At 46.6% G+C, this 24,732-nt stretch overlaps 1 protein-coding gene across 2 annotated transcripts in view; it reads left to right on the top strand.

Annotated features, from left to right (window-relative positions):
* LOC134037876 (synapsin-3-like) overlaps window positions 1-24,732 on the top strand; it is a 65,758-nt gene that overhangs the window by 37,992 nt on the left and 3,034 nt on the right. Inside the window, exons 6-12 of one of the 2 annotated variants that reach the window (XM_062483432.1) lie at window positions 13,674-13,736; window positions 17,634-17,776; window positions 18,474-18,548; window positions 18,741-18,843; window positions 23,560-23,691; window positions 23,951-23,987; window positions 24,182-24,338. In XM_062483432.1, coding sequence (XP_062339416.1) covers window positions 13,674-13,736; window positions 17,634-17,776; window positions 18,474-18,548; window positions 18,741-18,843; window positions 23,560-23,691; window positions 23,951-23,987; window positions 24,182-24,338 — 710 coding nt within the window. The remainder of the gene's footprint in view (window positions 1-13,673; window positions 13,737-17,633; window positions 17,777-18,473; window positions 18,549-18,740; window positions 18,844-23,559; window positions 23,692-23,950; window positions 23,988-24,181; window positions 24,339-24,732) is intronic. The other variant, XM_062483433.1, reaches the window with a different exon arrangement.

The following is a 24,732-nucleotide window of genomic DNA, read 5'->3' as shown; positions in this document are numbered from 1 at the left end:
GATGCCATTCAGAATCACATAGACATGGCATTGGAACTTTGCACTGGTTGTATTTTTTCTTTCTCTCTTTTTTTCTCATCTCTAAAACATTCCAGTCTCAGCCCAAACCGCTGGAAACAGCTCACTGAACGGAAAAACATACGAGTCTGATGTAATTCACGTCACCTACTGTGTAATGCATGTTGGTCCATACCTGCTTTTGCTTGTGCCAATGTGCACAGTGTTTGTCTAGATAGTCTGATGTCCTTACTGTATGGTCATCTGGTCATATGTTGTGAATACAGAACAGTTGAAAGCAGTGTGTCGCTATGAAAGCAGGGTGTTTCTACTGTTATGCAGTCATACACCATGTGCCCACAAGGAACTCCTGTGTGCCCACTATAAAATGAGTGGTGACACACTGGTGAGGGGTGGCACATGGAGGTGGGTTGGTAAACTGCCAGGGTGGGTAAAACAGATACATAGAAAATAGACATCAATGCAGAATATAAAATTAAACGAGAGACTCTTTGAGACTCTCATGTCGCATTTATCGGCCAAATTCTAGTTTTTCTTGATTTGACACAGATCCTCATTAGCTGATGCATCAACATCGACTAGTCGTCCTGGGATCTGCACAAACATGGCCAAACATTAAAAAAAAAGAGAAGAAGAGAGTTCCAAACCGTAGCAAATAAACATAAGATAACTGGTACCGTCAAGCTCCTGTCCTACACGCAGCCATAATTAACCGTTTAATCCTAATCACGCTTTAGTCCCCTTCTGTTTATGTAAGTGTTCAGCGAGCCGAGGGGAGATATCACTTGGGTGGCTTTTCTCCGGGGATTTAAGGAGCCAGGTTAGGGACGGCCAGTTATGCAACCGAGCCGGAATAATCCCAGGTTTCAGAACCATGGCACTAAACAGGCTTTCTCATTAACACTTCTCAATCTTCAGGGATTTTCACTGTTTACCCCCTCCTCAAAAGTGGAGCGGCAGCTCGCCAAAGACAAATGACATACTGTTTATATAAAGAATGGCAGTCTGTGTGTGGAAATGTTCATTTGTAGTTGAAAATACATTAATATATATAAACTGTACATATGGGGTTTTGCATGACAGACATATTTCTAAGGCATTCAAATCTGTATTCAGTGTGAGTCAAGGACGGCCCTGTGTTCTCATGTCATATTGTTGAAAGAAGGATGTTACACGTCAGACTGCAGGTCATCTGCCAGTACACTAGGTCATCTACTATGTTGGGATTAACTGTAGGGGAGCCTGTTGATTTTAGCATTACCCTCATCCTCTTCTATGGAACATAATATTATTTTTCACAATGCACTTACCTATAAAATTATCCATTGTTTGTTCAGTGGTGCGTGTCAGCACATTCTGGAACATTCGCCACATTCTGGAATGTCTGGTGGCTGTCCAATAGGCAGTAATAACTAACATGTTGTTGAGTTACTGGCATGGAATGGGATCACACTGAGGCTCCTCAGACCAGTAGCGTCAAACGACATACCTCGACCCCACAAAGGTGTCGCAGCATCGCACCAGCTTCCAGGGGGCTTCCGGAGAAACCGAATCAGAAAACATGGCCGCCATCGTTAACCATCAATCAAGCATTGTTACCAGTTGTGAGTCATTGTATTTGCGCCATTCTTCTCTGAGTCAGTGTCTGGGGGTTAGAGGAATGAGGGTTCTCGTTCTGTGTTATTATTTCTCTCAATGAAATCTCCCAGGACCGGATTCTACCACTTCCGTTGCATTGACTGCCTGTGACATCACCCAAAGCCAAAATCAGACATTCCACAAACAAAAGGTTAATATTATCAGAATTGAGTTGTTGATTACATAAGAGAAATATGTAATAGCAAATATTACAATACCTCTTATCTGTCTTAGCAGTATTTTAAGTGTTGGATAATCACTTTCGTACAGTATGTTCAGTATTGCTGTGTCATTGTTACAGTCAGAGATTATAGATTGTTTGGGTGCCCGAACATCCGAGATATGCACTCTGTCACATCTCACCACATGTCCTTCCTGATCTGTTCGACAAAGGAAGAATATCTACAAAACAGAACCCTCCGGAAACGATGTTGTCTAAGTAGGCCAGCGTAGTAAGCATAATAATGCAGAGTAAAGTGCATTTTCATCTCCAAAAGTCTAAGTATAGCCAAGACCTGTTATTTGGTTGGCCCACCGCCGGGGATCATGGGAAGACAGTGTACTGGAGGTGTCTGGAGCCTGATCTTCTCTGTAATGACAAAAGGGAGCGGGGCGGTGACTCAGAGGAAATACCTTTCATCTGCCTGACAACCCGCTAAATAGACACAGGAAGAGGCACGAGCTAAAAAAGATTGTGAATGCCGAAAAGGCTCTCTGGGGGAATACAACCAAACATGACTCACTGGTCATGTCCCCCCACCCCCAGAACACATGCCATTGTGCTTAAGTAGGACACCGTGATTAATTCATTTAAAAAATGAAATGTAAAACACACTTACAGTATCAGCAGCTGCTCTGTAGTCCACAGTAAATGCTCATGTTTGACAGGTCAGTCAAAAAAGTGGCTCATTCAGGAATGGAGATGAACGCCAGTGTTGGACGTTGGCCGTGAGTCCGTTGAAATGTTGACCACCCAAACCATTCCTTGTTGTCTAAGCTCAACTTTGCACAATATGGCGGCCTCCTAATGAAACGCAGTCATGTGAGCTCGCACATATGCTGTCCTCAGACCTTGTGTCTGAGGACTGTAAGACTCATAGAGTGTAAGTGACAGACTATTCAATTAGGACTTCTCTTTCCTGGACTTCTGGCCACCCATGCGAGAAAAATAAACGTTATACTTACATATATTAAAGCTGGCAATAAGTATGTGAATATACAAAATGGGTACATTTTAAGCACACTCAAATTGTGTAGACAACGCTCTTACGTAACACATTTGAATTTGTTTTAAGTATACTCTTTTTCTGCTTGGGCAAACAGACCAAACAAACCTCCCTTTAGATGGCCTGGAGGACGAACCAGATTAAACAGTGTTAGACTTCATAAGCAGTGGAGTGGGGAGTTGCATGTTTTTTTCCTCAACGAATCAAATCTCAAACATCAGAGTCAGTGTTTGCTTGTCCTTGTGTTTAATGTGAAATTGTTTACTGCTTCTGTTTTGACTTGGTATGCTCAAAGTCAACATTGATTGTTTATGTGCACTTCTGATCCGATTATGATGCACCATTTCAACGTAATGTTTTAAATGTGCTATAGAAATGTGCTTTGGCTTGATCTGACTTTATCAAATAGCTTATCAGAAAAGGATACGCGGATAATACTGTTATCTGAGACCTGTCAGCACAGAACGATAGTTTCGAGACGTCCTCCCCCGCTTGCCCTACAGATCAGTTAACCAGGAAGTGTAATCATCACCGTGGAAGTGCTCATCCCCTCCCAGTGTTTATCATAAGCCCCGACGATTCCCCATCTCCTTTCAACATTTCCCCATCAAAGCGGCCGTGGATGTCAGTGACTCCTCTCAAAGCGGGGCCACGGCCCGCTCCCCCTGCTCCTCTCAGGGAGGTTGGAGCATGACTATCAGCTTCCAGCCCCGTCCAGCGGAGGAGGCTTCTGGTCCGGAAACACAAGCACGACCCTGACCCCCCCCCCCCCCCCCCCCCGGGTTCCCACTCACTACGGGGGCCTTCGTCCTCCAGGCAATAAACTGTGACGGATAGCCGGTGACCTCTGTGACAGTAGTGGGACCATGGTGCACTGCACCGCTGCCCTGCTCGGAGAGTGAGGCCGTGCTGGACATATTTGGTATGCGGTCCGAACCGCCCACCCCCCCACACACACACACACACACACACGCACACACACAAAATGACTATGTTTGCTATGAGATAGCCACCGCACCACCCACCACACCAGCCATGAATGAGTGGGGTGGGAGGGGGGAGTGGGGGGGGGCACATGACTGCATGGAAATAGCTGAGGTACAACGCCATGACGTTGAGGGAACACCGAATTCTTGTGGTCCTACTGCATGCTGAGAAACAAGATGACCTCTCAGTTTGCATGATGTAAGGATCCGTCGGTCCAAAAGACACTGGATGACTGTCCCTAATTGCAAAGCTCTGCTTGAGAATGGTGGAGTATAACCTATAACTGTATGTCATTTTGACATTTGACATTTTAATCATTCGGCAGATGCTTTGATTCAAAGTGACATACAAATAGTGTATGTACAGATTTTGGGACTCTGAAGACCTAAATAAAGTTAGAACAAGGCATTGCTGATCCTTAATTTTCTGCAGTACTCTCTATATGCCCTAATTGTCCGTCGCTTTTCATGAAATCATCTGCTAAATGGATATCATGTAAATGTACAACAATGCTCATCAGAGTGTTTCCTCTGCTCTTAAACCAGCAGCATTTCCCAGAAACTGGAGCCAGGAAGAGAAGATATGTGGGAGGATTGTATGGGGTGAAGGGCTGGGTGATGGGAGGAGGGTTGTCAAGGTTAGCTAATCCGTGAGGGAGCCTAGGGAGACCCGTGATTCACGGGTCAGGAAGGTGGAGGACTGTGGGTTTGCCGGATGTGGACGTCACAGTTTAGGGAGAGTTCAGAGTTAAAAATAGACTTGGTTTCATAGGACTACCCCTGTTCTCCATTTCTTGCTCACTAATTGGTAACTAAGTGACCGTGATGTTATGAGGCTCTCAGGAAACAACTTTTTCTGGGGTTGGTGGATTGTGGTCTGTGGGTTGTGTTGTGTTTCTTCAAACTGTCAAAGACAAAAATCTAAGTGACGTAATTGTGTTTTTGTAAATGTAGTTTATGATTACAGTGAATGTGGACTGTTATAGTTACTGTAAATCTATGACCAAGGATGCAGCTCCTTTTCCTTCAGAAAGCTGCCATTTGGCTTGGCCCATCTTCAGCACGTTCTGTGGTACAGACATCATGGGTCACATTTTGCTGGAGCAAAACATGTGAAATTGAAGTTCACTGCATTACTGATATGCTGCGCCTTGGCTGTGCCACAGTGATCATTAATCATTTTTTGATTCTTTCATTCCCCTAAAAATACAAATGATTAAATACAAATGAATAAAAGTGATTTCATATGCTTCTCCTTACATTCTGAAATGATATATCATATTTTCAGCTCTGTACTGACAGGTTTAATGGGTGTAAGTCTGGTTGACAATCACTGACCACTGTCGACCGTGATAAACCCTACTAACCTCAGTGGGAGGTACTTCATCCTATTTTCCTTTTCACTCCTGGAATCTCCCTGTGGCCAGACATAAGATTCTACACAAACATTTATCCACAGCATGGGAACTCTTTTATTTTCCTAGTTGTCCATAAATCCAAGATGGTGTTTTGATAACTGAGGGAAAATAGTCAGCTAGGTCGCGGATTCACGAATGTGTCGTCTCCCACTCCCGTTTCCAACTTTGTTGTATGCATCTTATTACAGTGTTTGGAGTGTTTAGTCTCACGGCCTTGGCAGAATATTGTATCGGTCTCGCTCTGTAAACTGGTCATAAAGTGTCCAAGCGTTGCGCAGACATTGTATAGACATTGTTTAATACGGAGTAAGTGTAAAAGCCACACATTAAACAGAGTTGTTTATAAAAAGGTCATTCCCTACCCACCCACCTGCCCCAGCCAATTCCCGACAGAACCCCTCGTCCCTCCCCCTCGACCCCTCCACCCTGACAGTCTACATGCTCTGGTTCCTCCTTGTGGCTGAGCACACTGCTTCTCCAGGTGAGGGATGGCCGGGAGCCCGGAGCCCAGGAGGAGCAGCCAGGGCTGGGGAGGGAGTGAGACATCAAAAGCCCTGAGACCAGCTGCCCGGTTCTCAATCCCAGAACCCGCCCTCCAACAGTATAAATAGAGTCCCATCCAGCTGTTCCCCCCCAATTTTTCATCCCTTGATGCTCTCTCTCTCTCTCTCTCTCTCTCTCTCTCTCTCTCTCTCTCTCTCTCTCTCTCTCTCTCTCTCTCTCTCTCTCTCTCTCTCTCTCTCTCTCTCTCTCTCTCTCTCTCTCTCTCTCTCTCTCTCTCTCTCTCTCTCTCTCTCTCTCTCCTCTCTCTCTCTCTTTCGTCTCTTACCCTTCCTCTCGTCCCCCTGGTGCCTGGTATTAAATTGAAAACAGTAGTGCTGCTGGCACTTAAGCTCTGCTGTGGCACAGAGTTTTCAGACGACGTCCCCTTCCTTCCTCTGGTCCAAACCTGCGTGCGGCTGAAACCTTTGAAGGTGTGTCTCACAGACTGCGTCAATTCCACAAAGATTTCTGTCTTTAGCCTCCAACTTTCCTCCTTCGAGTGGAAATCCCTTCAGCGTTGGTGCTCCCTGCCCTACTTCCTGTTGAAAGGCACGGAGCGTATTATAAGGACAGGACGTGCCAGACGTGTCATAACAAGGCGTTCCACCTGGAACCACTGGCGATCAAAACCAAGTCCAGGATTCCACTGTGCTTCTATGTACAGTAACAATGGCACATTGTACACACGACATTCCACAGTCCACATTCGACAGTATCGAAGGCTTTCTTCTTCAGGCGTTACCTGGGTTACCTCTCTCCCTCCTGACCATCACAGAGGTCTCAAACGGATCCCAAACGGGGTTCGCTTCCGTCAGGCAGCGCCAGCGCCTGTTCCGTGTGCCTCGCCCCGGTTCTCCTTGACTCTGAACTTGTGAATCCGTCGGGCCATGTTAGACTTTGGCCCTGGATCAGGCTTTCCCAGTGTGTTCGCTCGGGCGGGAACGGCGGGTTTTAATGGTCTGGGTGTGGACGGGATCAAATCCATTTCCTCTGGTCCCTCCGTAGACCGGTGCTATAAAACGTTTTCTGAATATGCCCTTATTTTACACTTATTGTGTTTTCTTTACTGTATGTGTTTTATTTTTAACGTACGGTCTGTGCCTCTAATGGGCCCTCACTGGTCGTAGTGTAGTGCAGTTTAGACTGGAGAAATACTTAACTGTACAATTGACACCTACTTATCAGATTACTGTAACACTTGCTAAGGTGTGTGTGTGTGTTTGTGTGTGCGCAGGGGGCGTGGGAGATGATCGTAATAACTGTCACCAGTCCTCTTACTGCCCTGCCCCCGCCCCCACCCTTGCCCCCTCCCCCGGCCTCTTGGTTTTTTTTTTTACTTTCTCTGAGAAACTTTTCTAATGCCCTACAATCTCTGTCTTTGTTGTAGTGTCTACTGATCCCAGTAGAAATGATGTAAACACAAATCTGTTGCCAGACCACCTGCTCTCTAGTCTGACAGACAAATTAACTTTTTAGATGTTTTATTTGTTCCCCTTCTCATTAGCATATTGTTAAAATGGGAAACTCATCAGAGCGGGGCAAAAAAAAAACGTTCCTCAATCTGTCATGGAGCTTATTTATGATTACAGCCCAATTTCCAAATGGAGAAGTTGTGTCTGTAAACATGACGGTTATCAACTTTTCAAGTTTGATGTTCGAGTGAAACTGTGATACGGACTGATTTAAAGGGTGATACACATGTAAAATAATGACTGATTGATTTCAAATATGTAACTAATTACACTGCCTGTATGCCTGCCCTTTCTCTCTCTCTCTTTCTCTCTCCCTCCGTCCAACTCTCTCCTTCCCTCTCTCCTTCCCTCTCTCCTTCCCTCTCTCTTTCTACCTCTCTTTCTCTCTGTCTCTCTCTTTCCATCTCTTCCTCTTTCTCTCTCTCCCTGTTTTCTCCCTGAGCGTGTTCCCCCTTTACTACGCTCTTCATATGAGCTTCCATCATGCGAGCTTCCAGCTTGTCACCTGTATTTATGAACCCTGTGACTTTGCTGGGTGTGACTACAGACATCCCCCCACCATGGCCCAGACCCTGTCCCACGTCACACGCCAGCTCTGCGTCCAAAACAAAAAACCTGGAAAATGGGAATCCCACATCTCGTTTGCTCTTAGACAGAGAGGAATGTGTGGCAGCGGTGATCGTTTAACCAGGTCTGGCCTCGCCGGAGGCCTGTCTGTCCCGTTGATGTTATTCCCTTTTCATTCCCCCCCCCCTTCTTTTTTTTTTGACTGAACCCTGAATGGCAGCTGAAATGTAGGTTAGTGAATTGATCTGCACTAATAGGTCTACCCATTGACCACAGCAAGCTTGACCACAGCACTGAACTGAAATAAGGCTCCACTGGTGGTGGAGGAGTCTGGCCCTCCACTTAAGCATGGTGAGGAGGGGGGGTGGGGGGGTGGAGGCATCTATGTGTTTACCTAAAATGAATAGACTGGGATGGAAGTAGGATCTGAGTGTTCTGTTATTAAATCATATGGGTTAACCAGCTGTAATGTTGCCCACCTGCAGCTGGTCTGTGTGTTTAGAGAGGCTGTGCTGCAGGGGAGGGCCCTCTCATTAGCTGTCCCTGCATCTCTCTTCTGTCTAATTCTGCTTCCTCTCATTGACCCAGAAAATAACCCCCGTGTCATGACTGACTGACTGATGGTGCGTTGTAAATATGTGGTAAATGGTGATTGATGAGAATTCGGTTATCTTCCATTTCGATTTTGTTTCCATTTCGGCAAGGTCCAATATTGGATTTATGTAAGTGATGGTTTTGGAAAAGCCACAAAATAAAGGCAATTCAAATGACAAACACAACCCTATTCATCGCACAATCATGGTATTTTGTTATTTTATGCTGTTTGAAGTACAGTAGACCAACATAGCTAAGTTTGTAACAGGTGTAATAATTGTGTTCTGGAATAAACCTTAGCTATCAGATGAGGCTTATGCCTCAATGAGGAACAGGGTGTCGGACTGCACCCAGTGAGTAATCATCAGGTGGCTAGGCGTGTCAGCCGTCTCCATCAAACGTCTCTCCTTCTCCCAAAATCTGGAGACCTGTTTTCCACACGCATGTTTCAGTCATGGAAACTCGCTGGCATGGGTCCAAATAGGACCCCTGTTTCCATGGCAATAATTAGCGTGCGCTGGTAGAAGGTTGTAAACAGTAACATCGTGGCGATGCAGTCCACAGTCCGTCATGTGGTTTGGGGCGGCTGGTAGCGTAACAACAGCAACAGTACAGACCAATTAAACGGCGTGTCTGAGTCTTGATACCTTCTGGGAACAGTGTGTCCTGCTGCCATCATGTTGAGAGACATGTTTTGCTATGTCTGTACAGCTTAATTGGGGTCTTCTGTGGAAGTCGTTTAACATGAGTTCCGTGTGTTGTCACGGCTGCCTTGGCAACAACCTTGAGCTACTGTTGTTCGAGGATAGAGCAGAACAAGGACAGTTCTCGACCTTTGAAATGTATTTCTAAGTTACTGTGAAAAGAAAATCCACTGGTCATGTCATTTGGCAATTAGGAAAAAGATTCATTTGAGTTTATTTACATATACAGAACAATTACAATTACATTATTACTTCTAAGTAATGACAATAAACATACATATGTGAAATACTAACATGATAATAACAAGAACCCAAGATGATAACGCCTCCCAAGACCAGGTGTGCGATCACACTTAGCCGTCTGGTCATTGATCTGCCGTGGCTAGCCTCGTGGCTGGGCAGGGTTTTCATGTGGAACTTCCCTTCTCCCCCTTCTCTGCCAGCGCCGTCTTTTGAACAGCAGCTTGGGTCACCCCCCCCCCCTCCCGATCGCCACTCCTCACCCCCCCGGGTCCCTCAGTCTGGGCAAGCCATTGCCCTCCTCATCCACCCATTGATGTGGCAGCTCTGTACGGCCGTAATAAAAATTAGGGGATCATAAATGCTTAGATGGATACACCATGTGCTGAGATGGATAATTGATGTGCCCCTAAAGAGTGGTTTAACCCCCCTCCGTTCAGAGCCAGGAGCCTCTTCAGTATACAGCCGTGTCTCTGTAGTCAGGCTGTCTCCCTCTCAGTTGGCTGACCCGGAGGAAAACGGGTTTCGATGTGATACTGTATCTCCTCGATGACTGATTATTGCGTGAGTGTTTGTATTCTGAGGAGGTATGGCTGGCGTGTGGTCTTCCTTCCTATGGGGAAGACTCATTAGTAGTTGTATTGTACAATATTGTGTTGTGTGAGTTTACACTGTATGTGTCATTGTGTTGAAGACACCCATATCCAAAATGGCCTCACTGTTTCCAACCCAGGCATTACATTTACAGGAACCAGAACTTTGAACTATTGCTGTTTTCAGATGATTTACTCATAATCATCCGTAGGTCCCAATATAATCTATTGGCCGGATGGCACCTGCATAGGCTGGTAGGCATGACTCACTGACACACACACACCACTCTCAGTGGTCAGTGCTGGTCCATTGGACTCTGCTTAGACTGTGGAAAACTACTGAGGTCCGGTCATTTGTAGAAGAAAAAATGTTTCGGGTGACTGCTGATGATGTGACGGTGAGTGTGTGCGTAGGTTGTGACTGGCACCAGAAGCCTCTTCATATGGGCGTGGTGTGGTTGTGGGGAGGGAGGAATTTCACACAGAGGTGTTTAGAAGTCCTGAAAGACTGATTCACTAACGACTGAAGCACCTCAACTTGAATGATCTGCTTTTCTTGGCTTAAGTGTGTGTGGACGTAGACCCTGTGTTCAGAACCAGACCCAGGGCTTCCCTGAAGAACTTCCATGATGTCCGTCTGGTGTGGTTAAGTGGCGGGAAGCCCCTGTCATGAAACCAGACCTAGACTGGTGAAATCACAGGCCGTGTTATTAGCTTTAGCTAGTATTTGTGTGTGTGCATGTGTGTTCAGATAATTTCTTTACCATACTGGCTGACACATTCTTAAAAGGCTTTCTGGAATGAAACGTCCAGTCTGGTCTGGAAAATGAGCTGTGTCCAATAAAACACGCTTCTGAAGGCCCTTAGTCTCCAAAGACCACAATGGATATTTCATAGATGGAAACAATGGGCTGAATCTTTTTTACAAACCGATAAACGGCTTCAATCACCACTGTAATACGTAGACTATCCCAATAAGAAAGAAACATTTAGTCATACAAAGAAAAAACAATTGCTTGATGTTGCACTTGTGATATTGACTTTTTGCTGTGCTTTCTAAATGCACTCTTAGAATACCACTTTGGGTCAAAGATATCTGCTGAACGAATACAATTCAAATGTAAAACCAAAGACAAATCTGCAAATCAATCTAGTGTTTTGATCCTCTGTCACACATCAGATCTGGCTTCTTCATGCTTGAACACAGAACCTCTTCCGGGAAGTCCATGCAGGTATTACAGTAAGTTGCTGTCTGAGTTTTGTTTTGAGTCAGGATGACCGATGAAGTGAACAAACAGTAAACACAGAGAGCCTCGTGTCTCGACCTGAGGGTGGGGCGTGGGTGGTGCGAGGAAACGGAGCACAGATGGCCTTGTTTGTTCCTGACGTTCGGCCGTGTCCCAGCTGCTCCGGAGGATGTGGTCTCGTCTCCGTAGCGGAGCGTCGGCGTGTGTGCTATAGGTCCCGTCATCTCCACGGTGATGGGAAAGCCTGGGGAGGCTGGCCCAGACAGAGTGGGCGTCGAAAAACGTGCCCGCCCCATAACAAAATATATTTTCCCTCTCCCTGCTCTCTCTTCGTGCCTCTCTCTTTCTCTGTCTCTCTGTCTCTCTTTTGAGCCAGGGTGTGATGATGTCACACCAGTGTTGGCAGCTATGTGCCACAGCAGGTGCCTCCTCACTGGTTAGCTTCCATGCAGAGAGGGTGAAACGAGATAGTCTGAGATGATTGCTGTTTGAGAGTCTCATACCAGACTCTAGATGACTCTGCTGTCTATAACAGTCTTCATAGATGACTCTGCCATCTATAACAGTCTTCATAGGTGACTCTGCTGTCTATAACAGTCTTCATAGGTGACTCTGCTGTCTATAACAGTCTTCATAGGTGACTCTGCTGTCTATAACAGTCTTCATAGGTGACTCTGCTGTCTATAACAGTCTTCATAGGTGACTCTGCTGTCTATAACAGTCTTCGTAGGTGACTCTGCTGTCTATAACAGTCTTCATAGGTGACTCTGCTGTCTATAACAGTCTTCATAGGTGACTCTGCTGTCTATAACAGTCTTCATAGGTGACTCTGCTGTCTATAACAGTCTTCATAGGTGACTCTGCTGTCTATAACAGTCTTCATAGGTGACTCTGCAGTCTTTAGAGGTGACTAGAAGTTTCTATGTCAGTCTTCTTAGACGTGTTAGAGTCTTCACAGCTCTCCACTGGCTGATCACAGATACTATTGAAGAGTTCGAAATATTGAAAGAAGTTTGCCATATTTCAATATAAGTCAACTTTTTTTGTAGCAAATCAGACAAAGTTTGTCTTTGAACAAGGGTAAATGAGAACGAGATAGATACAGTATATAATGACATTAGTCACTGTTTCATTCTGAGCCAGTGCAGGCTTCTGTTATCTGAGTCTGACGGGCTTTGTGCTAGGCTTTGTGATATCAAACGGTTGACTCATTGTAAGTGATTATGTAATGATCATTGCGTGCTTCAGTGTTTGAAAACAGATTATAAATTCATAGCTAACCTTCCATCTTACAAACCTATTATTCCAGTTCACTGATGTTTGCAGAGATGGCCCTGGATCTCAACAGCACAGCTTAAGGCTTGTGACCTCAGAATGCCTCAACAACAACAATGAATGCTGACGTCTCAGTAAACAGGCGTGTGATTGGCAGATTGGAGTGTTGTCCAGATGGAACACTGACAGCTTCTTCCTGTACAGTATCACTGCTGAGTCATGTCGACTGGTAGCTGGATGGTGATGTGTGTGTGTGTTTGCATATGTCTGTCTACTACTACTGTCTACTGGCTATTGCATTAACTCTGAGATATCACTCTCAAGTGGGTTTATCTCATCTGTGTGGGAAAAAGAGATTAGGGATATAAAGAGAAGCGAGAGGAGAGAGAGGAGAGATGAGAAAGAAAAGATCTGAAAACAGAAATGAGAGAGAGAGAGAGGTAGAGACAGAGAGATATAGACTGAGAGTTGAGAGAGAGAATGAGCTGAGAGAGAGAGCCTCGTAAAGACATTCCCAGGCCAGATAATAAAAGCCTCTCTTTTTAGATTCCAGATCCCATTTACAATCATACCGGCAGATTGATCCAGGTCCCCAGAATTTGTTTAAAAAGAGACCTTTAAAGTCATCTGTTGACGTTTCATTTGCTTTCATTACACATCACCATGCCTGTGGTCTGGCCTGGTGGTCCAAACCCGGCACAGCAGCATGTGGTCTTCCACCCCTCTGCTTCCCAGAACTCTGCTTTTGTGGAACAAACCAACATTCTTCTCAATGTACCTCATGCTTCCAAAATAAGGTGGCTGTTTGAGTTCAATACGGAGGTTCTATGTATGACGGATCTTTATACACTGTGATCTCCGTGTTCCGTCTTTCGTCTGGTCTTATTCGGCGTTAAAGGTGGAAAACGTTTCCATTTGTATTGAGGTTATATCTTCATAAATATATAATTGAACGTCTGCCGTCTCTCCTACTGTACGGTGTTACCAGAGATATCTTGAAACACTGACAGGCTTGGGGAGACCTTGCCAACATGCCAAGCCTCATGGGGAATTCGAACCCATGATCTTGCTGTGAGGCAGCAGTGTAAAGCAGCGCTCCGCCATGCTGTACTGCTGTCCGGTGCTAATGACGTGCTTGTCCTTCGTCCTCAGGCCACAACACCAGCCTTCCCTGTGGTGGTCAAGATGGGCCATGCCTACGCCGGGATGGGAAAGGTAAACCTCTAGCACACATGCACGCATTCATACACAGACACCTCCAAACACACATACAGACACTTGCACAAACACACTTGTACACACACACACACTAAATGCCTCTCTCCTAGTCTATCCTCCTCACATATATCTAGTTTTGAGTGTGTGTGTGTGTGTGTGTGTGTGTGTGTGCGTGTGTGCGTGTGTGTGTGTCTTCAGGAGTTGATCTGGTCTTACCAGAGTCTTTGTTATCTCTGTGTATCTCAAGACTGCCAAAGAAGATGATGGCCCCTGCCTTGCTAGAAGCTAAGGAGGTAGGGATAGGTTGGAAGCTGGAAGTGAGCCCTGTCCACTCCCATGATCTCACCCTCATGAGAGGAAGGAACGGGAGCAGTAGATGGGGGGGGGGGGGGTTCTTGGGGGTTTCCATGTTCGCAGAAGGCTAGGGAAGAGTGCTTCATTTATATAAAATACATTTCAAAAGAACACATTTTGTGTCAAATTCAAAGACACACACACACACACACTCGGTCTTTCACTCGCAAACTGACTGACTGCTCTGTCTAGGTCACACAAGGATCCAACAACCCAACAGCCAGCTAAAAGAAGGTTTACACACAGACACACTCACACACATTAACACACACATCAACACACCCATACAGACTACACACCTCTCAGAAAGAGTTGAGCGTCGTGGACATTATACAGGACCTTCTGGGCAAGGTCTGTGCATTCACACAAACACACACAAACAGACACTTCCTACATGTCTATCGCCTCTCCATCTGAGTATCTGTGTTTCCTCCACAATAGATTGCCCAGCAGCCCTCTGGGGCCCTGAGCCCAGGCGGGTGGGGAGCAGAACATACCTTGTGTGACCTCTGACCTCCCTGAGCACGGAGGGCCACCGCAGGTCAGGGCTGAGAAAATCACATCCCCGTTCTCTTTGCCTTTTAAGTCAGCCGTGCTTTTTAAGACAGTGAACCTGTCGGGAGAAAACGAAAACGGTTGCTGTTGTGAATCATGTGTTTGGGTTTGATCTAACTCTGTCTTTCTGCATTTTGATGGCTTCTCCGTGTTCCATCAGGATGTTAGCTGAGCTTTGAATCCTGATTGAGCTGCAAGCTATGTGAGGCAAGACTCAGATACAGACAAGCTCCTCATTAGCTCTGGTCGTTTGTCATCGGTAACTGCCTGAAGTCATACCAGAAGAAGAGCCCACAAAATATGTGATAGAATATGTAATAGAGTAGAGTATGTAAAATATATGTTATAGAACCTTTTAGATCTCTCACCTGGGTTCTTTCTCACTTGAAAGGATCTATTCTTGCTAATTGTTTTGTCGGTGGTTTTACCAGTGGATATAATGGCATAATGTTACAAATAATGGCCGGGTTTCCCAGATTCGTTAAGAAGCTCTTAACGCTATGAGCTTCTTAGGAGCGTTCTAAGAGCGTTCTAGAGCGTTCTTAGAACGTTCCTAAGAAGCTCTTAGCGTTAAGAGCTTCTTAACGAATCTGGGAAACCCTGCCAATATGAATGATGACCTCTCTTAAAAAAAAAAAAATTGTTGTCTATGTCTGACAGACAAAGAATTATCTGAAATGCCTTTGCCACAGCATAATGATCTGATAGACCTTGAGGACTACCTCCTTTATGGAGTTGTTCGATTTTTTTTGCAGACACTGCACATTGGTCAGTCAGCGAGGCAGTTTGCTCTCCAAAATTAGGCAGCTTTTCCACCTCTCACACACACATACACACGCACACACACACATGCACACAGCTCTTGATCTGGTTGCCAGTGTTTACTGCCTTGCGTACTTTGGGGTTTCTTATTCCAGTATTGGCGTTTGCTTTATTTACTCAATGCATCCTGATTCTCTGCGTGGTTTCACAAGTGAACACCAAGTGAACACCATGTGAACACCATGTGAACACCAAGTGAACACCATGTGAACCCTATGTGAACACCAAGTGAACACCATGTGAACACCAAGTGAACACCATGTGAACACCATGTGAACCCTATGTGAACACCAAGTGAACACCATGTGAACCCTATGTGAACACCAAGTGAACACCATGTGAACACCATGTGAACACCAAGTGAACACCATGTGAACCCTATGTGAACACCAAGTGAACACCAAGTGAACACCAAGTGAACACCAAGTGAACACCATGTGAAAACCATGTGAACACCATGTGAACACCAAGTGAACACCAAGTGAACACCATGTGAACCCTATGTGAACACCAAGTGAACACCAAGTGAACACCAAGTGAACACCAAGTGAACACCATGTGAACACCAAGTGAACACCAAGTGAACACCATGTGAACCCTATGTGAACACCAAGTGAACACCAAGTGAACACCAAGTGAACACCATGTGAACACCATGTGAACACCATGTGAACACCAAGTGAACACCATGTGAACCCTATGTGAACACCAAGTGAACGCCAAGTGAACGCCAAGTGAACGCCATGTGAACGCCATGTGAACGCCAAGTGAACGCCAAGTGAACGCCAAGTGAACGCCAAGTGAACGCCAAGTGAACGCCAAGGGAACGCCATGTGAACGCCATGTGAACGCCATGTGAACTCCATGGTGTGGCTTTGCCTGCTGTTCCTGGACCTTACTGCAGAGGCCTGAGCCAGAGAACAAGTTCACGTATTACATACTTTCCTTGCGTGTTCAGGAAACCACTGTTTGGCCTAGTTCACCTGTCTGTACATGGAACAGAAATGGGATGAAAGAGAGAGTATTCTACCTCTGACTCCGAAGACTAGTGCAATCACTGCATGTTTAGTATTTTGTACTGGCAACCTGTGGTTTATTTGTGTTTCTTATTCCTATTTGTTCTCCTTGCCAGCTGCAAGGAGAACCCACAGAGCTAACAAGTCCTCTCTTGTACAGTATTAGGACTAGAAACTTCTCCCTCTCTTTCTCATTCACTACTTTTTTGGATTTCTCACTCCTCTTCCTCCTTCCGTTTTGTTGAGCCTCGAGAGACAGGGAGGGAGACAGACAGGAAGGGGAGTGAGAGAGTTAAAGAGAGAAATGTGGAGTGAGAGAGAGGGAGTGTACTTGAGAACATCACTCCCCCCCGCGCCCTCCCCGCCCCCCCCCCCCCCCCCCCGCCCCATGACAGCAACTCACTGCTCTTCCCACACACCCTCCCACACAGCATTATGGGGGAAGTAGTTTTGATGGAAACATTGAGACTAACGATAATGAGATAACAAGGGCATGGATTAGGACTACAGCCCTGGGCTTCATCATCCGACATCCAACTCATCGGGCACTGACAGAACGGCATACATTGAAGCCTGTTGATTTATGAGGGTGTCTCCCCTACCTCCTGTTTCCCAGGGTCTAATGGAGGACTTGTACTACTAGATATGTGTATATTAATGTAAACATATAGCTGGTAATTAAGTGGTCTGTCTGTTTCTGCTTCTGTCTGTGGCACTTGTTGGCCCCCATCCATCAAACTTGGTTACATGATGGGAAAGATATCTATGGCTGTACCATATGATGCTTGTTTTCTCGGAATTCTGTTGGTTGGTACAGTACCTGTACAATTTGGTGTATTCTTTTTTTGTACTTAATATTATCTGAAGTTACCCAAGCTTTGATTGATTTATGTCATTTTCCTTCCTGTGTAAATCTCTGTGATATCCCTTTACCTGGGAGCTCCGCTGAGGCAAAAATGCAGATCAAAGCTGATCCGGAAATGTTTTCCACAGCGGGACGTCTAATTAACCTGTCTGTGTTACGGTAGTTTGAAATTCCATCAGGATGCTCCAGTAAAGCTAACCGCTAACCGCTAACGACTCCTCTTCCCAGCTTTGATAGTAGCACGCTAGGTGATTAGCACGGCGCTCTCTCTTCCTGCCCCAGATCAAAGTGGAGAACCAGGAAGACTTCCAGGACATCACCAGCGTGGTGGCGCTGGCTAGGACCTACGCCACCTCCGAGCCCTTCGTCCAGTCCAAGTATGACATCAGGATCCAGAAGATTGGCAACAACTACAAAGCGTACATGTAAGCATGTACGAGCGTCCTGTTGGTTTTTAGATTTGAGAGAGAGGGGGAGTTTGAGGCCTGCAGTGGGATTGGGATCGCTCCTGTCCCGCAGGTCCCAACACAGGGGGCGGGCAGTTTTAACTTTGCTCCAAAAATATACTGCGGGTCCCAGCCAGGATTTGGAGTTTCAACAATGCAGTCAACAAATGCAGTTGAAAAACGATCAGCAGCATGCAGACAGTGTGTACAGTAGAATTCATGAGCCCATACCCTATCTGCCTTCAAGCAGCTCCGTTGAAAAAAAATGCTTTGACTAAGAGGAGTGGAATTGAGGGAGTCTTATCTCGACTCCCTGTCCATGGCTTCGCCCATGAAAGCAAGTCTCAACCAGGCAGTGACACAAGCATAATATAGGCGTGCATTGCAGTCAGTGTTGAAGCATACGATAACATCTTCCCCTTGGGGTCTTCTATTGAACTACAAAAACAACAGTGCTGAGTGACTGTTTATCGCACTGTACAGCTTGTCACTATCCGCTCAGGGGCTGAGTTGTTCATTCTGTTTATCTGACCTGGTGTTCTGGTTTCCTTCTGGGTTGTGAGTTCCATCCGGGGTTCTCTCTAGGTTTTAAGTTCCATCCTACTTACCTGGACGTCTGTGTTCTCTTGGGGTTCCTTGTTCCGTCTCCCTGATCTGGTGTTCTGGGTCTTTCTAGGAGGACATCCATATCAGGGAACTGGAAGGCCAACACGGGGTCTGCCATGCTGGAGCAGATCGCCATGACGGACAGGTGAGTGCACTGTACTCTACCCTGACAAACTAACGTCTGTCATCTCTAGACAGTTCCATACAGTAGTGGGTGCCTGGTATCATTCTAGAAAGTTCTAGAAAGTTTCCAGAATAGGTGTCTGCCACAGTTTTTTAACTTCTAGAAAGTTCCAGAGTAGATTTCTGCTTTTCACTGGTTGTCGCTGTGTTCCAGGTACCGTCTGTGGGTGGACTCCTGCGCGGAGATGTTCGGAGGTCTGGACATCTGTGCCGTGAAGGCGGTCCACGGGAAAGATGGCAACGACTACATCATAGAGGTCAGAGGTCACCCCTAAAGCCGGGCTGGGAGATGACGTCCGAGACGAGGCGCAAAGTCCACTTGTGAACCGCTCCTCACGTCGTGACCCTTCCCCTTGAAATATGACCTGATCTTGAAAAGAAAAACACTTTTGACACAAACCAAAACAATCAACTCCACTGTTCCACTGTAATATTGGACCCTGATATGTCCTTCAGCCTGACCAATCAGGGCTTTAGAGACACCAAGGCCCCCGGGCAGTAGCTCTGGGTCTTGTACAACAGTAGTCCTTTTCTCAGGGTCAGAACATAACAACAACATGCATCATATAAACCTACTATCCCACCCACCCCCTTATCAGAGCCTGCTCGCAGTCACCAACCCAACATCAGGTTTGGAGACCTTGTTTGTTTTTCATGAACTCCCTTAATCAGACCATTGGCCAGCAAATATGATAACCTTGAACACGGTTGGAGTTGGTGCACATGTTGAAATATCATTTCGGTACCAACATTATTGTGACTTTCATTCCCCCCCTGTGGGTGATTGTGTTATCCAAGTCATTAAGTAAGAGACAGCATTGAGAGAAAGTGTCTGGAGGGGAGAGAGCTTAAGGGTGCAGCCAGGACAGATCTGGCAAGATTGAAACTATGAACAAATGATTACTCTGCTAACCAAACAAAGCTTTTAGAATTCAAATAAAGGCATGCCTGACTGACTTGAGCTCAGACTCTTGTCTGCAGGCATATTTTGGGGAAATGTGTCTGCCTGTCAGCCAGTTTGAATGCCAGCCTGCCTGCCTATCTACCTGTTTGCTTGGTTGGTTGGTTGTGTGTCTGTCTGTCTGTCTGTCTGTCTGTCTGTCTGTCTGTCTGTTTCTCTGCCGGTCTCCTTTATGTCTTTCGGTCTGGGTGTCTGTTGTGTGCACAGTGATGTCATAGTCACCTGGGTAACACAGGCCCGCTGATCTTGCAGCAACACTCTTATGTAACCAATTAATTATTTTCAGTGCCCTGGTGGTCTGTGTGTGTGGTCATCAGGTTAAAGATTTATATGGATGGGTGTAACAGTATCTTGGATTAACATCTCGTTAGATTAAAAGGTCTCATATTTCAATAGCATGGCAGTAGTGTACTGTTTGAGGGGTTTATCCTGTATTTAAGCACCTTCAGTCAGATCCATGCTATGTTACTGAGCTGGGGTAGCCACCCAGAGCGCAGCTCACAATGAGACTTTATGCTGCAGGTATTATCGAGTCCTATCTCAGCATAACCTGTGGCTGGGTTGATTCTAGTCTGCTTGGCACCCGGACCCACAGCCAGGACACATCTGGTCGTGAGACAGATCCACCAGGCTCTTCCTGTTGCTCCAGTGAGCTCACTTGTCTCTGGACGAGGCCTGTATCTTCTCACACACACACACGCAAATGTACTTTGGAAACTTTGTGTCAGGACTAGAAGAGATAAGTACATTAACCCAACATGTTTGGAGACAACTGCCTAGTAACATACAAATACACAGACACAGACACACACACACACACTCACACACACAGAAATGTGACAGTGTATGTATACACACACTGTCTGAAGTACCACCAGTCCAGCTAAGATAAATCGTATCCCTCTAACCTGACGTATTGAGACTGGTGACAGCATGACATAATACACAGCATGCTCAGCGATTAGGTAATCCTCCCTCTCTGTCTCTCTCTCTATATACTTCTCCCTTGTTCTCTCTCTTTCTCTCTATCTATGTCCCTTTCTCTCACACTCCCTGTCTACCTCCCCACCACACCTCTCTCTATCTCACTCTCTCTCTCTTTCTCTCTTTCTGTCTCTGACCCTCTGACTTCCCCTAAACAAGTCTGGTTTCTGTCTGTCTCAGCGCAGGGCACAGGGAGAGGTGGTAGGATGAGGAAGGGAGGAGAAAGGACGAAAGGAAGGAAGGAGAAGAAAAAAGGGAAGAAGAATGAGAACCACTCGAGTTGAGCTTTCAATGACAAGTCTCCTTTTAGACCTGATAACAATTCACAATTGGCTTTGCCATTATTCGGCGTGTTTCCTGTGGGCACTGTGGAGCTCCTCTGTGGTCTGTGTGGGCTTTGTCATGGCAACCTCCAATTGTTTGTCTATCACAGTCGCTCAAACAGCAAGTTGTCATAGCTCTACGATGTCCATATTTAGACTGATGGCTTTACTGTGGGTGTGTGTGTGTGTGTGTGTAAAATCCTCAGGAAATCTTGTCCATCTTCCCAGAGAGCTGAGGGTGACATACTGCATTATCATACGCCAGCCACAGACTCGGAGATAGTGACCCCAGTGACACAGTCACTTAACAATGTTACGTCATTACATGACTCGCTTCTCTCAGTCTCTCTCTGTCTCCCTGCGATCTCTCTTTCTCGCTTCCTCTATCTCTCTTTATCTTTGCACCCTTCTTTTTCTCTCTCTCTCCCCCCATTCTATCTCTCTTTCTCTCACTCACACATACACTCACACACTCACACACACACACACACACACACACCCCCCTCCGGATGGAATTTAATTAGCATCGACGGAGACATTAGCTTGTTGCATGTCCCTCTCAGTGGGAACCTGTTTGTGTAGCAGTCCAGATATTACCCATGACACCTCCTTTCTAGTGAGAACTAAAGTCTTTCACCGTTTACAGGACATTTCCAGTTCATATCAGCTGATCAAAACATACAGTGTATCTTTATGTTGGCCTGGAGTGGGATATCACAGATAATTCTGCTGATTATCTTTTCTACTCAGATTACACTGCAGGATGGAGAATGACAGTATTGTATGTTAAATGAGTCATGAGAATCACATTCAATTAAGATTGGTAAAAGACAACATATGTTCTAAGGTTTGGATTTAAAAAAGCATGCATCCATGCTCTTAAACTAGATCTGCCGTAAGTGCACAACAGCAGTGATCTTTCAAACCAGTAAGAGAATGTTCTGTTTCGGTTCACACTATTGAAGAAATCCCCTCATTCACTAAAACAGAAAATAAATCCCCCCGCTTCCAAGCCAAGTTTAGATGTTCCTCATGTTGTAATTCCTGTACTGTTCATCTCAGTACAGACTGTACACCATCTAGCACATAACAGCCCCCAACCTCCCTCTGAACCAAAGCCCTCCCCTTCTTTCCCAGGGAAAAACACCCAGATGTACGCAGGGAAACGGAACACAGCGCAGCCCAATAAAATGACACAACAACACCTCCATATTCTCATCCCGTGGGGGCAGGGCAGCGAGGCGAGGCGCGGCCTGGCGGGTGTCTGGCTGGAGATGTATCCCTTCTAGACCCGCTGGGTGTACCCGTGTCTCGGCGGCCACCGCAGGGTTGTTTGAAGTGAGACTGGGGGGCGGCCAGGCAGACACTCCCCTGGGCTGTGCTCCGTCCCCTGTGGTTATGACTCACGCCGACACACACCGCCGCATGGCCCCGCCCATGCTCCCGGGCCCTGGGAACAGGAGAGCTCAGTAACTCAGCCCCCGGGATGCGAGAGTGCAGACAGCAGGGCTTTCCCCCTGCCTCACCCATCACTAGCCAGCCTCACCTCACCCGGGCCCCCCGAGCCTGACCCTGAGCTTCTGTCTCTTCCCCTCTCTGCCTTCGTCTCTTTCTGCCCGCCCCCCCGCCTCTCTCCCCCACCTTCCTCCCTCCTCTCTCGCCCTCCTCGCCCTCTCCACTTCCCCTCTCCGTCCCACCATCTCCCTCCTCTCTCCCTGCCTCCTTTCTCCCTCCCTTCCTCCTTTCCCCCACCCCCACCTTTCTCCTCCACCTCCCTCTCCTCCATCTCCCCCTCCCCTCCCTCTCCCCCCTGCCTCAGCCCATGTCCCGGGGCATGCAGCAGCACATGCACAGCAGGCTGAGGCAGGGGGGATGTTTACACCCTGTGGCCGGGATGCGTGCCATGCCGTGGCCTGGTCCCGCTCAGCAGATTGGCTACCCAGCAGGCACGGCCCGTGTGCTACTGCCTGCGGAGGACAGCTCCTCCCACCCTGTTTGTTTTGGTCGCGGTCCTCCTCCTCTTCAGAGAAGGAGGCGCTGGCGGTGTGGGGGGGAGGCACGTTGCGTGGTGTTTGGGTTTGAGAAGGCACGTGTGAACAGAATGGGAGGGAGAGAGTGTGTGTGTGTGTGTGTTGAGATCATCCTTTCTATGGGTTTGGCTAGCGCTGATGAGGGGGATCACACATGAGGGGACTCATGCAGAGCAAGCCGTAAGATGTGCGCGTCATGTTCGGTCATGTGTGACTATCCTCCCAGAATGAATGAAGGAGATAGAGTCTGCTTCATCCATTATTCACAAGCATTGTGATCTCACCCGGAATGTTCTTGAGTTATCGGGTCACTATTTTTCTTATCTCGTATTTGGACCGGAACACAAATAGTCACATTCTCATTCTACTTGAATTGTGAGTGAATGGTGTGATCCAAATGCTCAGGATCCCGAAACCTTCAGATCCCACATTTCCACTCACAGATGAAATACTGTACGTCTCAAAGAATCTGAAGTACACCCAGGCTGTGTTTGTCTAAGACTGCCCTCTAGTGACAGTTCTGCTAATGTGCACATTTTTGTTGTTCTGTTTGTTCTGTAATAAGGAATTTGAGAAGTTTATGAATGATAAATATGTTTTAAAATGAAACAAGATGCATCTCCCCAGTCCTTGGCTATAAAAGATTTTGAGCTTCTGATTGGTGCTTGTCGGCAGGTGATGGACAGTTCCATGCCTCTGATTGGTGAACATGTGGAGGAGGACAAGCAGCTTATCACAGAGCTGGTGATGAACAAGATGGCAAGTGTCCTCTTGGGAATCACCACACCACTGCCTTCTGCTGTCAAGGTAAGGTACCGCACGACATCAGCAACCTTTTGGATTTGGACAGTTTCGACTCTCGAAAAGCATAGCAATTGAGCTCATTTACAACCAGCCAGCTAGTGCTTTACGACAGACTTTGATTAAGCCTTCATATTGATAATTGTACCTTTATCTGGAATGCTAAATATACACTGTATCAATATATATATACCGTACATATTGAACTTTGGTAGGAGTAGCTTGTATGGAGTTTGAACATGATGTTTCTGATATCATCTCTCAGACGCAGCCTCAGAGCTCTCAGCCAAGAAGAGCCCAAGGTAGGCCGGCCTCTCTCCACACATCCTCTAACCCAGCAGCTCATCAGCAGCAGCATGTGTGTGTCTTTGCTTGTGTGTGCGTATGCATGTTTGACTGTGTGTGTGCGTGCGCATGTGCGGGCACCTGCGTCTTTGCATATGTGGATGTCTTTGTATACAATGTGTGTGTATACACGTGTGTGTTTGGTGTTCAGGGGGAAACCGCTCCGCCTCAGCCTCTCCATCCCAGTCAGCCCAAGGTTCCCCTCAAAGAGCCCGCTCTGCCAGCACTTCCCCCAGCCAGGCCTTCCAGCCCGGCCCCATCCCTGCCACCTCCGGCCCCGGGGCCCAGAAGCAGCCTCCTCAGCTCAAGTAAGTTAACCTGGTACGCACGGTGGGGCTCATCATTTCTTTCAATTCCTGTTTTTCCTATATTTTGTTCAACTTTTTCATTTTTGTCTTGGGTCCTGCATCGCATGATCTATAAATAGGCTCGATGGATATACAGTATGTGCAGTACGTGTCTGTGTGCCTGTGAAATGCAGATGTATCTGTGAACAACAAGGGGTGGAAACCCAGTTTGGTGTGTTTCCACGATCTGCTCCAGTTCATGTTGAACAGTTTCAGGACTGACTCAGGAATGTCTCTGCAGACATTGCACCTTCTAGCAGGAGAAACACAGTCTCCGTGCCAAACAGTACTAATACTCCTGTTTGACTTGCAGACTGTGTCTGTGATAGCACTAGTATTAGTACTAGTGTATTAG

This window comes from Osmerus eperlanus, chromosome 17, assembly GCF_963692335.1.
Source record: "Osmerus eperlanus chromosome 17, fOsmEpe2.1, whole genome shotgun sequence".
NCBI lineage: Eukaryota > Metazoa > Chordata > Actinopteri > Osmeriformes > Osmeridae > Osmerus > Osmerus eperlanus.
Note: the sequence above shows the minus strand (reverse complement) of the source record. Positions and strands in the feature narration are given on the sequence as shown.